Raw genomic sequence first — 15,932 nt, forward strand, 5'->3', positions numbered from 1 at the left:
GAATGCAACTAGACAATTTTATCATCCAGTTGTGCTGAAATTGTTAAAGGATTTACTATAAACTAGGTAATGAAATAAGGGACACATTTGTGCACTCAGCACTACTTCAATGTTTCAGCTTCTCCATGACCTGGACAAGAGCTGCTGAGCCTGAAAGCTTGTTCAAATTTTCCAGATTACTAGAATGTAAAAAGACATTTTTTCTCTAACAACTGCTTTTATTGCTACAGCATTCATTCTTGATAAGAAATCACCTTTCCTTGCTGCAAAGGTGAGTGTTACTGAAGATAACAGTTCTGTGTACCTGCTCTTTGTACAATAAAAAAGCAACTTTTCACATGAGCACTGCCACATTACCTTCTGAGCAGAGGGGGATGTCACAGACTTCGTGGCGTGTCTCTGGGTTGGTGGTGAAACACCATGGCCCTCCCTCTTCCCCTCGGGGGTTTCGGCAGTAGTTTTCTCGCAGATCTTTACCCCGATAGCTCGAAGGCAAAAAGCTAGTTTTAAAATGACAATCATTACAGTATAAGAGCATGCAAACTTCAGTGTTAATCATACTATTTTTATAAACATCTAGAAACAATCACATTTCAGCTTCCTTCTCCCTTCACCCTCCCTCCACTCTGCCCGCACACACAAAAATATCTGTCCATACAAAAATACACATCTTCAGTTAGGATTGCTCAATCAATGGTCCAAGTCTGGGATAATTTGTCTGGCCTGTAGCTTACTCTAGCAAGTTTTACTCCCATCCCTCAGGCACCCAGAGATAGCTATCTGCTACAGAGCCAGTGGCAGCAGCACACTCCCTGCCAACCCTTGCTACTCTCTTCTTCAGCAGCTTGTAACTACTCACAGAGCAGTAGAAGACCCCTGGAAAAGGCAGGTGGAATTTATTATGGGCATAGGTGTAAAATTCATTGGTCCATTGGCCCATCAGACCTGCTGTTCATACACACCTTATGTGCATGTATCAGGCTCAACCCACATAGCTTACGAACAGAGAGGTCTCTTGCCATGCCTGGTCAGGCAACAGCTAGACCTGAGTACCAGGATATTAGTGTGAACAAGGTTGAGTGGTGTGACACACCACACCAAGGGGTCTTCACTACCTGAGGCCACGACTGCTTTGAATTTAAGCATTAGCCCAGGTACTGCTTTAGATGTCTTGCTTCATATTCTGCCAGAAAGCCCAACTGTTGTCACCATAAGGTCTGCTACATAGAGATCTACTTCTCAGTGCTTTTGTACAAATTAAGTCATTTAACAGGAACCTTGCTGACTAAAATTTTACTGACTAAAACTTTGCTTACCCTTTCACTATATTTTGTGATTTTGCTGCAAGGCCTATTAAAAAGCAATATCCTTTGGCATTTTTTCTTTACAATGCCTTCAAGGCAATGTTAAGCACTTTATTTGTCTTTAGGGATTGAATGTGTATATTTTTGCCCTAGCACACATTTTCAGTATGAGACTTCCATGTCAATGCCCAGTCCACCAAATATAAACCCTTTAGGGCCAAGGTTTTGTCTTCTTATCTGTCTGGAAAGGGATGCGTCTCTAGAGACACTCACACATTCACCCAGACAAATATATACATAGACATGTATATATATTTATAAGTAAAAGTAATAATAATTGTTTTTCCCCACAATTTAGGTGGGGAAATAGCTTACCCTGTAGTAAGGAACCTGACCTAAGAGCTTATCACCACACAAGCTGTACTTTACAGACAAAGCCAGTGTTCTTTCACTGTCAGTTTCCTTGCTATGTTACTCAAACATCAGGTAAATTGCAATTCAGAATTATGCTCAATCCTATGAAAATTTCATTTTTTTTCTTGGTTAATTGAAAAATTGTGCAAAACACCTTGGGGATCACACAAAACCTGTAATTCAACTTAATAAATTAGTTTCATTTTTGTGATTTCTAAGATTTTTTGCATTTTTTTTCTTCAATGTGCTTAAATTCTGGTAGAACATCACAAGTAAACTACACTTTTTATCCCAATAACTTATTCTGCATTTTTTGTACTTTTTTTTTTTTTTTTTTTAATCTTTTTTTATCTGTAATCACCAAGGGAATCAAAAGTATCTCTATTTTAGTGAAAAAAAAAAAAGGTATTAAATTTTATCTAACTTTCTTTAGAGGAATGTAGAAACTTGCAGCTCAGGTATCCAAACTAAGCATTGGGGACAGTCTTTATGATGTTGATGTAGTTTATATACAAAAGCAAAAGAGAAATATATAGTCCTTGCTGTCCTTGGAAAATTCCATGTTATGAATGAATAAATAAATAAATAAATGGAGAGAAAAAGAAAATTCCAGCAATTCCAATGTGACATTTTAATCATGTTTTATTCCAGTTAATGAAATCTTTGAATTAACTGAAGTGGAAAAATACCTCTGTTAATCACATTGTGGTTCTAGTCAAGGCAACGTGGAAACACTACTTAAAAGTGCTTTTCTTATTTTTGGTTCTTGAAGAGAATAATTTCTGTGTCATCACTGCTGCTTATGAAATTGTTGCTTCTGTTTGTCTTCTGTAGTCTTGTAAAATAAATGTCTCAAAAAAAATTAACTAAAGACAATCCTGGACAAACTTTTCTGATGGGGCATTACAATCTGTATATGCATTAATGTGGTGTGTCAGCACATGTTAGAAAAAGTTATTTAATTTTCCTGCTGGAAAATCTTTCTGCTCAGAAAATACAGGAGAAAAAGCATCTCAAATTTTGCCAGATATACTATCACAATATTAAAAAATAAATAAAAATAAAAAATGTATAACATTAAAAACTCAAGATGGGTCAGATACACAAATGGATTAAACAGGTATTGAAGCAACATTCTTGAGGGAGGAAATGAGACAGAGTAAAGACTTACCCAAAATTATACAATAGAGCCACTCCTAAATCTGTGTACTGATTTAGTTCAACTACATTACCTAAGGAAGAAGAGAGCCAGAAACTGAAGCCAGTAAGAGTAATGGTAAAAGCAGATTCAACAACAGCTAAAGTTGCTGGAAGCTAGCAAAAAGCCAGTGAAGTATTGGTCTACTCTTACACCATCTCTCTTTTACCTTTTTTATATTATCTTGAGCCATTTAGGTAATAAATTCTTAAGAAACAAAAATATGTAGAGAGAGTTTTATAAGCTGTGCTAGAATAGAAACTAAAATAATGTAATTCTGATTTCAGTTGGGAGTCTCCAGGTTCTACTGGAATACAAATGAATTAAATACATCATTAGTTAAATACAAACACAAGTTTAAAGTCTGAAGTTATTTTAAAATTTTCTGGAAAGATCAAGAAATAATCAATAAAGTACATCTCTCCTTTGAACATGAAAAAAAAAGGGGGGGGGGGAGGGATTTATTTTCTAAATTGCACATGGTGATAACCAGATGTTGAGAAAAACTGACCTAAAAATCTAAGACTTTCATACTAATAAGTTCCAAACACACCACTACTGTCTGCTTCTTCCCATCTCCCTCATGTCTCTGATGATGAAATCATATTTTCTGATGTTGAAAAACAAAATTAGCATTCAGCCACCTCGTTTATCCAGTGACCTTTTAAAAATTAAACTTATTGCACAAGACAGGAGAAAAGTCATTCTCATAAAATTCATCATAGAAGAGTGTCTGTCTCTCAGCAGATAGAGCTGTGTTTGGTACAGATCGAAACAAAATTTCAATTTAGTGATACATATATACCCTTCATACACTTTTTCTTCTTTTATTACACAGTCATGTGTATACTATACAAAATTAATGCTCATTCCTGATGTGATTATTGAGAATTATTTCATTTTTAAAAGATGAAGGTGGTATACCGCAAGGTATTGAGTCTCAAGAGGTCATTGCCATATGAGGTGATGGCATTTATCATATGATCACAATTAAGCATGGGTCTAGTCCAACACTGAAAATCAGACACACGATATTGTAAGCAGTCAAGTCCAGTCCAGTCCAAGCCTGAGGCTCAGCTCTGCAACACATCATAAGAGGAGAGAACTCAAGTATTCTTCACCTTTTAATGTTGTTCCAAGCTCTCATCTTGAACTCTGGATAGATTTGGTCAGGACAGGACTGAGCAGTGTATAGCCCAGTCTCACTAACAGTCTCCAGTTTGGCTTTTCCTAAACAAAGTGCTGATGCTGAGAGAACAGACCAAAAGTAAACAAAGTGAATGGGAAATTATTGGGTGAGAGGACATGTCTTTTTTGGATCTTAAGAGTTTATAATCTAACTGTCTGAAGCCAATATGAAAAGGTTCAAAAAGAAATGGCCAAAAAGTGGGAAAGTAAATCTTATTTATTGATTGATTGATTGATTGATTGCTAGTTTCCAGCAACTTTTGCTACGGTTAAATCTACTTTTATCATTACTCCTCCTGGCTTCAGTTTTTCATTTTCTTCTCTTTTCTTTAGGTAATGTAGATGAAATGAGGCTGCTCTCAGGGTGTAGATATGTTCTCAGTTCCCATTATATCAGGACTTAAACTCAAAAGTTGTCCCATATCTGCTGCATCAACTTTTAGTTATTGTGCTTGTATGATCTGAAGAAAAGGATTTAAATCATTTGATCAATAATTTCAGTGTATTTGTTGCCTGATCTAAATGCTTTATAGAGTTTAACATATACTACAAATAATACAGAATGAGTAAGATCTATGCAAAATATAGTAACAATAATTGTATACTGATCAAATAGGTGGGCTAATATTCCCAATAGCCTTTGCTTCCCATACCATATTTTTTAAAATGACCCATTTCCTAGGAGCCCATTAGAAAACAGTGATAAACTTCCAGACTCCAGGCTGAAGTAATGCAGCTGTTTTGCTACTGCCAGGATCAAAAGGGTATAAAGAGCTAAAAAAAAATCCAACACGGGGGAGGAAAGGATCCAGACACGCAGGCTAGCCCTGGGAGAGAACACTTTGTAGAAAGACTGAGAAGGTAAGAGTTTTCTGAGACCTAGAGAATGACATCTCTTGGGAAAAGGCAAGAATACACCTAGCAGATTTTGTGGTTTAAGATCAATGTTCTCATAAATTCCTTGTCTACTAATAAATAAAACTGTGCTTTGTAGAAGCTGTCTGAGCACTATTCCCACTGTCTCTGCTGCTGAACTCTTACCTGTGCTCATGGGGAATCATTGAGTTCCAGGCCTGACACTGAATACCACTTTTGGTGACAGATATTGTCCCTTTGTAGTCTGCTCCTTTTCCAATTATACAATTCCTGACATAGTCTATTGAAAGAAAAGGGAAGTATTAGGAGTTCGGTTAAATATTTTCTCAATGTATTTAAAAATAAATCTCATTGTCAGTTTTCACATTAAAAATATTTTTCATATTCTTTAAAGACATAATTGTTCAAAAAAAAAAAAAATTGTCCACATGTATTTTTTCCTTTTTTTTTTTTTTTTTTTTTAAAAAAGAGTTATCACTAGTTTGACAAAGAAAGCTATCAAAAATATTATCAAAGTGTCTGATTAACCAAAAGTACATGACTCAGGACTTAACACCTCCACTTATTAAGGAGGTAAAGAAAAGTAACATTAAGTCAATAACAGTAACACATACAACTGAGATTTTAAGTTCTGCAACACAAAGACAATATTTGTAAATAAAGATGTAAGTTTCAGCTTTCAGAATGTATAAAACCATATTATACCCGAATGTCTCTACAGCCAAAAAGTCACTGACTGACCTCAGCTTTTGTCCCCTTCCATAGCTGGAAAAACAAAATCAGTAAATAAATCAGTTACCCTTCTTTTCAAACAGATCAAACGCATGGTCTTGCTTCTTTCTCACACCATTTGTCAAGCTGTTGAAGGATAACCAATGGCACCGTTTTGTAACTCTGTCATAAGCAAAAGCCCTGCAAAGAAAATCTTGATGAGAAAAAAATCTCTATGTGGTTTATAATAATGACACATGGCTTGCCAAGGAGCATGCAATGACATCAGATTTATTTTTACTGGGAAAGTCAGAGAAACAGCCCCAATTACGATTTAAACCCACAACTGTGCTGACAAGAACAAAGAAACAAAGAAATTAATTTGATGTGGCCACTACATTAAATACTAGCTTGGTTGTTCACACTAATCTAAGAGTTCCCTTGTCATTAAAGATCTTTATTTTAAAAGTGAGATAAATGTGACTGAGACAGCATTTGTGTCCCCAGTTATGTTGCTTTCTGCAGGAAAAAAAAAAAGAAAGAAAGAAAGAGAGAGAGAGAGAGAGAGAGAGAGAGAGAGAGAGAGAAAGAAAGAAAGAGAGAAAGAAAGAGAGAAAGAAAGAGAGAAAGAAAGAGAGAAAGAAAGAGAGAAAGAAAGAAAGAAAGAAAGAAAGAAAGAAAGAAAGAAAGAAAGAAAGAAAGAAAGAAAGAAAGAAAGAAAGAAAGAAAGAAAGAAGAATATTATATAACATCTCTGTTTTACTTACAATATGCCTGTGAAATAGCTAACAGTTAATAGTTAATAGTTTATCCACTCTGATGGCTTGAGAAAAAATGAGGCACACGGAGTTCTGTTTCTTGCCTAGAACAACAGAGCTATTTGAAAACAAGGTTATATATTTTTTATTTTTTTTATGAATAATCTAAACTGTGATTGTGTACCTATCCTTGCTTTGCTTTAGTTTTCTTTTTTTTTTCTTTTTTCTCTCTCTATTTTTAACTGCTTTAAAGGTTAGATTATTTCAAAAATATTTCAAGAATAGTGTTGAATTGAGTGAAATTGGGGGATGAGGCAAGAAAGGCAAGAAAGACAAACAGTAATCAGAAAAGCAAGAAAACTTTCTGCCAATGTTTTCAATTAAATATAAAGAGTTTTTCCTCCCAACATCACTTTCAATTGAATTGCTTTAAATGTAGGTAAAATATTTTAAGCGTTTTAAAAACTCTTAACTGTCTGAAAAAAAAAAACTAATAAATCACTCACATGACTCTATTGTCTTTAGCCCACAACACAATCTGTATTTCTAACTGGCAGGCATTGGTCATCCCAAATCTCAGCCATTTTATCCTGACCTGAGATTTTAACACCACCTAATAGTATGCAAAAGCCACACAGATTTCTTACACTTCATCTTTATTTTGGCTGTTTACTGCACCCCCAACTCACAGCTCTTGCTTTCCATTTAATTCCCCTCTTGCCACACAAGTTTTTCTGTGTGAGATCTTGCTGGCTTCAGTTAAAAATACTACAAGATCTTATCCAACCTCCCCGCTCTTCCCTCTTTCAAACATCCTCTTCATTATCTTTTCCATCACCAAACAGATTTTTCATCCAACTGCTCTCTACTCTGTTGACTCCAAATGTTTCCAACCTGCTAACCTTCATCCTTCTGCCTTTGTTCAGCCTTCTGTTCTCTTCTGGCTAGTTCTCAAATATGAACATATCCAAGTGCTTCTAACTCCATCTTCACAAAAATATCCTTGACCTTTCAAGCCTTTCCAATTACATTCTCCCTTCCCCTCCTCCCTTCTAAAGTGGGAATGCAGAATGCTCTGTTTACAAACAATTCTTTCAGTTTTTGCCTTTCAGTTGCCTTTTGGTTTCCTTCCAGCTTGGCTTCAGCCACTTTTGTACATAAAAGTTTCTACAAATCTTTTCTTGGACCCTAATCGAGAGGGTTTTTACACTTCCAAAGTCAACATATTTAAGCAAATTCTTGGTCTTTCTTCTACTGATACTGCCGATCACAACAATTTTTGTTGTTGCTATTTGTACTGAGACAGTAGAGTTTCTGACCAGACTCTGGAATCCTGTGGTCTACACTACAGCCCCTTGCTGTCTAAATATGAAACTAAAAGACAAAATAGAAAGTAAGAAGATAACAAAGGATAAGACTGGTACAGCTTTATAGGTAAGGAAGTGACATGTCTGCAACAGTCACCTGCAGGCAGTATAATAGTAGCTATATTGTGTTTTTCTCATCCTTTAAAAAAAAATGTGGGAAAAGCTGCAAGGATAACTTAAAGAAAACAGCAGGAGTAATGGACTGCAACTAGTAGTAAACCAAATGAACAGAACAGCTCAGCAGTAGGTAAAAAAAGCTGATATGGAATACAGAAAATGCTGAACAGATAATTATGAAGCAAAAAAGACAAGATAAGTGAATCTAAGGGATACTTTGTTGGGGGGTTGGATTTTAGCAATAGTGTTATGTAGGAAAAATGAGTCTGTATAAGGCTCTTGCAACTCTATTAAAGATGATCAAGATCTATGCAAGTATGACAGCAAGAGAAAGGAAGAAAGGTCAGCTCTGAGATATTATAACTTTTATTACAACTTCAGCAGTTTATAATAAATAAATAAATAAAAAGCTTTTTTTTTTTTTTTTTTTTTTTTTCCCAGCAATTTAGGAATGGCTGATCCTGTTTGTAATGCCAGGACTCCACTAATTCACCACTTTCTAGTGAAAAAGAACCAGAGCAAGGTTAAACCCTCATCTTGGTTCCGTACTTCTCAGGAAGGAGACTCATGGAGTACTTCTTCAAGTACTATTGTCATAATTATGTTATGAAGTATTTCTATTTTATCCTATCATAATTCTTAAACAAACTGAGTTTGCATCCAGAAAATAAATATTAACATTAGTGTTGTTACCCGAGTGATAGAGAACTACTTCTTGGATCAGTACTAACATTAGAATCAAGTCACAAAAATGTCAATAAACAATGGAAAATCCAAGTCTTATGTTTCATGTATATAAAATGCCAATTTATGCCACTTCTTTTCTAGGTTTTGTATGATCACACAACAGCCAGTAAATGAATTGCTTTTAATTTCAGTTAGCAACACATTTTACCCTGTACTAACCATATGCTGACGTGAAGTTAAAGACTGGTAGTTCTACGAATAAAAGGGAAACATTAGCAATCCCTGCTTCCTTTAAAAGTGTAATTTTACAGTAGCATCAAAGAACTATGCACAGTATAAAAGGACCCATCTGGGACCAAATGAAACCACAAGAATATTTCCAGATACAGGGAATCTCTCTTGCTGCACAGAGATAGCACAGGCAAGACCTAATCACCTACACCTCTGCTGCTAGCCTTGTTGGCTAAACAACTGTAAGAAAAAATGGGAAATTCAGAGCATGAGCAGTCAGATTTTTAATTATTTTTCATTTTCAGTGTAAAATAGCCATATATGACTGATTGCGGTAATGCTATCTGTGAGCAGAATTCTTCCAAGCTCTGTTGTCAAAGTCCATCATTGGTCCTTTATATTCTTTTATTGACTGATTACAGCAGAGGGAGTTTGCCCCTTAATGAATCTGTCATACAGTGACAGGGACTGAGTGTCCCAACAGAAAAAAAATATTTCATAAATGAAAAAGTAATGAAAATGCAGAGAGGTTCTAGAATATTATTCATGTAAAGTGGAATCAATGAATATATTAACATACTTATTATTTTCAGAAGATTAAATGTACCGTCCAGAGCAGCTACAATTAGAAGATCCTTGAAACAATCTTCCTGAGAAGATATTGAAATTGTTGTTTTCTTGGCATTATTTTGTTTGTTACATTATATGTAACAAACTTGGCATTATATGTTTGTTACACTGTAAAACCTAATTCTATACTACTCTGTGCCACTGAAGACCAGAACCGAACGATTTCTTATTGCATGGAGTGCAACCTGATCGACTTGGCAATGATGTCCATGGAAGCTCTGTCAATAGGAAAAAGAGTTACTTGTACCATGTGAAAAAATATGAGTGCGTGGAAAATATGTAAACTCTGCTTATTGTTTACATATGTAAATAGTCAAAGTACAAAATAATAAAAACTACATCTCCAGAACTCTTTTAATCTGCAATTAAAGGCTTAAAAAAGGATTAAATTTCAATGGAGGACCTTTTCTGCCAAGGAAGGGCTTTTATTATCACATTTGATCTGACTTCTATTTGTCATAAGTCTTTTTTTTTTTTTTTTTAATATATATTTCAAGATCAGGCTGACATTTAGCCCAATGCTTACTAGTACAGAAGTCATTAGTTCTCTCCAAGATTCTCCTGTGTTCATTTATTGCTAAAGGTCTAGCATAAAGAGGCCGGGGGAACAATTCAAGTCTAATAAACAGGAAAAATAACAGTGATTTGTTCCAAAAAATAGTAGAGAATATGTACTAAGCAGACAAGCAATCAGCTGCATGATGTGTTTGTAAGAGACAGCAGATGCTGTAGAATAGCTATCATATACTTGTAATGATTGTACAGCTGAGAAGGTTTGAATCCATTGTATCAAATTCATAGTACTTGCCAGTGAACTTCAGCAGTGTATGTATCTGTGTTCCATGTGTGAAGTTCCCATTGACTTTAGTGGGAGTAATGTGTAAAGAATGAAGATAGAATATGGTCTGAAGTGGTGCTGAAATACTGCAGCTGTGATGTGTGACAATAACCATTTTATAAGAGAGATAAAAATCCCAGAAATGTTCACTGAACACTACGGTGCAGCACAAATCATTGACATCTTAAAATAAGTATATTTCTCAGCTATATTACAGAAAAGACTACAGATTGGACAAGCTAAAAAGACAGAACAACTCAGATAATGCTTTATATTACATTACGTTGTCATTACATATTCTGGACAGGTAGAAAAGATATCAAATAAGAAAATAAAGATACCAAATAAGAACTACCAAATAAAGATACCAAATAAGAAATACCAAAGAAATCAAAACAGTGCAGTCTTTAGATTGTACTCAGTACAAGCTACAGCTGATGACAATTCCAGAGAAACCTTTGTCCAAAGAGTATTATATAAGAATCTATTAGGAAAAATATAATAATAATAGAGATACATAACTTACTTGCAAGTGAATGAAAGACCTTTGTTCCTGCTGCATCTCTTGGCACACTGCTCAGTGGTATTTAACAGCTTGGTTTTAACTTCCAGTGTTTTGTTTACCTTGATGAGCATCAACTCTCCTGTTTTTTTGTAGTCATGAAGAGGATTTCTCCTTTTTCCTTTACCATCTAAGAAAAAAAGCAAAGAAGAAGACAAAAAAAAAAAAGTTAAGATCAGTCCTGAGATTACAGATTACATTAGAAATGAATATAATTTATTAAAGAATTATTGCATTGTATATATTGTATATAATATATATTATATACATTATATACATTATATAATGTATATAATATATATTATATACAATATATACAAAATTGTTGTATATGTATTGTATGTATTGTATAATGTATATATTATTACGTATACATACATACAATATATATTATTACATTGGTACCAAAATCATAGCAAAATTCATAAAACTAAAGTACAAGCAGATACCTAAGAAGAATTGATTATTTTAGATGGTGATCTCCATCCTTAAAAACTGGGATAGTAGTAAAGTTCATTTCAAATAAAGAATTACATAATACAAGAAAAGGGTAAGAGGAAAGTTTTACACCCTGTGAATATTTTTTTCAGAACCTGAAAATACGCTTGCTATACATCACAAAAACTGATATCTGATAAATATTTCCAATAAAAACTGAAGTGATAAAGTTAAACAAATGTCTACTTTTAATGGACAGACTAGAGTTAAAATTAGAAAGGGAGGAATAAAAATGTCATAGAGAATTATAGTTTGAATTGGCTAAATTGTTCTTAAAACAGAAAACATTAAAACATTTTAACACAAATTGAGAGCAGATTTGGAGCCTGAAAGTAACATAAAATATTCACTTTTCCCATCCATTGCTCTAGTGAAGGCTCAGTGAGAATGTTGTGTTCAGTTTAGAAGTGAATGAATGAGTGTTGTGAGCCTACAGAAAAGGAGGGGAGGCAGAAGCCATAACATGGAAATAGTCTGCACTGTTACAGAAAGATCGTTTTCCATGTCTCTGTAGAAAGACCCAGGGGAAGAGGTGTAAAATGGAGCAGGCAAGATTGGCTAGAGAAGTTTGGCTGAAGTGCCAGAGGAAAAGTCTTTGATTTTTGCAAGAAAAACCCGCTATTTTTCCAATGTGTATGCATATGTTAGCTTTTCCCATAGAAACCTGTCTGCCACTGTAGGCTCCCCCATCATCAAAGAAGGCAGATGAGTACCTCTAGATGATTCTCACTATTCTAGGACACATGAGTAACACAGGAAGGATAAATTGCCCTTTGGAACTACTTATCTTTTTTCACTCAAGGATACATTATGATATTTTTGGATTAGATGGCTAATGCAGTAAAAGTCAGGTGAACAAAATACTCCTTAGTTTACAAACTAGGTAGTTTTATTTTTCATAAAATATTTCCATATAACTGTTTTCAGCTGTCCTTCCCTTTTTTTTTTTTTTTTTCTTCAAAGGATCAGCCACGGTAACAGAACATGAATGCTCATGACTAATTTATTAATTTTTGCCAGAGCTTGCAAATACATGAATCCTTACCCTAGTGTGCCATTCTACTGAATAGAATTTCTTATACAGGTGCAAAGTGCACATGGACCAGCAATTTTTGTTTGCTACACTCTGCACAGAAGTTCAGAATAACTCCTCAAGTTGCAAAAGTGCAATAGCTGAGCTCTCTGTGAATCCAAATGATTTAGTGCCATTATGAAGCTAAAGAGGGCTGAAAGGTGTTCCTTTGGCAGAACTTCCATCCTGATGGGAAGGGAGCTCACATTTTCACTGTATTTAGCTAAATCACACCTCTCAGTGGTGAATTATCCCTAAGACACCTAAAAATAGACCAAAGACATTTAAAGTAGATTTCATCAAGCTTCAGTTATTAAAGGTGAAGGGTGGGGGGACATGACTGAGAGAGGGAGAGCAAAGATCAAAGGAATAGAATCTCTCTGCTGCAATAACCCTATAAAAAATCTTCACCACATTCTACTCTTTTAAAACTGATGAACTGTGAGCAATGCTATTCCCCTGTACCTAATAGCTCATAATTTTAATTCCAGTTATTTTCAGAAAATGTACAGAAATTATTAATTTCCCTCCAAATCCCTAGTATTGTTACAGGAAGCCCTATTATAGTTGTAGGAAGAAGCCTTTGCTGAAAAGACCAAATGACTTTGGAGCTGTGTCTGGGACCCATATAAGTTATAATAAGCATTTTCAGCCTTGCATTTGCACAATGTATATGTACCCAAATTGACTCATAATGTTTATGGAAATGTTATGCTGAGATTCTGGCTATAAGGATTAGCATTGCTACTGGAAACTATTGTCTTTACGCTGAAGCTGCTTTTTGTTGTTGTTGTTCTTGGGTGAAAGAGACAAAGTGCTGCAATAAGGATTGCATCTGCTCTTTAAGACAACCACAGAAAAACAAATCTTCCATTAAGCTTTTGTGGTAAATGTCTCAATATATTATCTTAGAAGATGTAATTATTTCTATGTTTTCTTAGCCATTTTTATATCAAATGAAGGTAAGAAATATCAAAGTATTTTCTTTTAGTTCTTGGTGCTAACATTTGCCATCTACCGATGCATCATTATCTTAATTCCCTATGATAACAACTTCTTAAACTCACCAGCAAGCATGCAAGAATATCAGCCAAAAATAAATAAATAAATAAATTCAAGAAATTCTGCTCTGCCGCCTGACAAGCATGGTTCACAGTTGTGCTTTTTTTTTTTTTTTTTTTTTTTTTTTTTTTTTTTTCCTGAGCACTTGTCCAAAGAGGATTATGGGTTTGATCTTGCATTTAGCAATTCATAACACCCTGATTTACTTTAGCTTTCAAACAACAACATTCTATGACTTTGCCTATAATCCAAAAGGCAAAGGGCCAAATGCATGGTGTGACTTTGTTAGAACCATCTGAATAATGCAAAGCATTACTTTTACACCACAAAGAAAATAAATAAATAAATAACCCTAGGTGGTTTTATTATTAAAATATTAAATAAAATAGTGCCCTAGAAATATTCTACATCGAAGACTCTAATGCAATATTCTATAACTGATGCTCCTAATTTTTGACTGTCATTCATATCAGTTTCCTAAACTTTGATTAATCAGGACTTTTGCTTATTTTGTGGGTTATGTCCTCTGATGCTTCTCACACTTGAATATCAGGTTACTAAGGAAGTCTCATTGTACTTAAATTTGAAAATAAGAAGAGCTGACTCAAACAAAAGAATCCATTCAAACACAAATCAACAGTTTTTTTCATCAACAAAGGAAAATTAACTAACTAAAACTAATTAATTAAATACATTTCTTTGGCTGACTAAATGTATTTCTTTATGTCAACTCAAAAAGGTGAAGGTAGTGCCTCTTTCTGTCTCTTAATATGATAGCAAACATGGTCGGACAGAACACAGAGCTCAGTCAGTGCCCGGGAAAGTGGGAACTACCATGTTTGCTCTAGCTGGATGCTGCAGTGGGCAAGTATTCCATCATCTCATCTAGTATCTCAACAGTCTTTCCAATAGGTCTCTACCACTTTCATAAAATGTGTTAAACATTCACTAAAGAAAAAAATTTCCTTACAGAAAGAAGGAAACAAGAACCAACTCTGGGTTCCCTTACTACATTTTCCATATGAAGTTTCTGTGTAGTCTTCTCAGATAGAGAGTATTAACTGAGATTATTTAAACTGTAGAGCATCAGGGGGAAATTATTTCCAAAAATATTTTTTCGTGTAGTAGTTTCAGTCTACACCAAACATGTAATTGAAAATAAAGATAAAGAAAATAGAAATAAATATTTTTTTTCTGCAGCCGTAATGTAAAATGACTCCCTAGGAAGTTGTGGTACCTGTATTCTATGCCATATTTAACTGCAATTATTTTAATTATTTTTATATTAAAAAAAATAAAACAGGTATAACAGCTAAGAATGAGAGTAATAATCAATGTCATAGAAATGTAGATACTTCCTCAATTAACAAATTAAGTTTGACATAGCAAAGACATTTGAATTTTCTTGTCTTCCAGCCTCTAGGTATTTTCTAACCACTGGGCTAATGGGAAAATAGCAGCAACATCATTTTTTTTTTCCTCTTTTGTTCCCACACCAAAAAGAGATTTCTACTCACCCTGTCGTCATACCACTCAGTCCTGACACTGGGTATGTTCTATACCTCAATGTAAAAATTCACACCTAGTAGAAAACAGTAAGTCTGATACTGAGCTATAAGAGAGTCAAGAACTCTCTTATATAAAAGTATATTTTTTATTATTTTATATTTTTATTATTTTATTTATTTTATACAAAAAAGTATTTTTTGTATAAAAGTAGTTTCAGTAGTTTCATTTAGAGCTTAAATACATTAACAAGTCAAGTATTAGACTCTCAGGTTTTAGCCTGATCACTAAAAGGAATTGATTTTTCTATTAGCTGTTTTGTAGTAAACAATTAGTATTGGGCAAATTATACCACTGTTGCATCAACCAAGAGCATGCAGGATATCAACAGGCCTAAAGATTACCTTTGCGAATTATAATGAGATCAAAACACTACTTGTATTGTCTACAGCTAAATTTTACAATGAATTTATCTATATCATTAGTAATATATCATTATCTATATCATTAGTAATCCCTTTCTCCTTTCTGCATCAGTCCAGCTTTTTCTAACATAGTTGTATATTTAGGCTTAGGAGTTACAGTCTTACAGAGTACTTGGAGCGTACTGCTGTCTCCCTTGAAAAATCCCCACTTTTATAGACTTGCTATAGACTATACAAAGCTTTTATTAATCAAGACTTGTGATGCATTCAGCATGTCAGCTTTCAGAGTTTCCAAGTCTCACTCTAATCTATGCAATAGTTAGTGCTCTCTTAAAGAACCACATAATGGAGACTTGTGATAATGTGAGAAGCCTCATTCTGTGATAATGTGAGAAGCCTCATTCCTTTCTGTTCTTTCTAATTTTGCATACCACTTTATTAAACAGAACAAGCACATAACAACTCAACACCAAATTATCAAAATGAAA

General features: G+C 34.3%; 1 protein-coding gene across 1 annotated transcript in view; it reads right to left on the reverse strand.

Moving 5' to 3' along the window:
* HGF (hepatocyte growth factor) overlaps window positions 1-15,932 on the reverse strand; it is a gene marked incomplete at its 3' end in the record, with an annotated part of 61,023 nt that overhangs the window by 37,740 nt on the left and 7,351 nt on the right. Inside the window, exons 2-5 of the mRNA XM_084305954.1 lie at window positions 10,846-11,011; window positions 5,780-5,892; window positions 5,146-5,260; window positions 358-500 (exon numbers count right to left, since the gene is read on the reverse strand). Of these exons, the coding sequence (XP_084162080.1) occupies window positions 358-500; window positions 5,146-5,260; window positions 5,780-5,892; window positions 10,846-11,011 (537 nt within the window). The remainder of the gene's footprint in view (window positions 1-357; window positions 501-5,145; window positions 5,261-5,779; window positions 5,893-10,845; window positions 11,012-15,932) is intronic.

Source organism: Netta rufina, assembly GCF_964035555.1.
Source record: "Netta rufina genome assembly, chromosome: 1".
Lineage (NCBI taxonomy): Eukaryota > Metazoa > Chordata > Aves > Anseriformes > Anatidae > Netta > Netta rufina.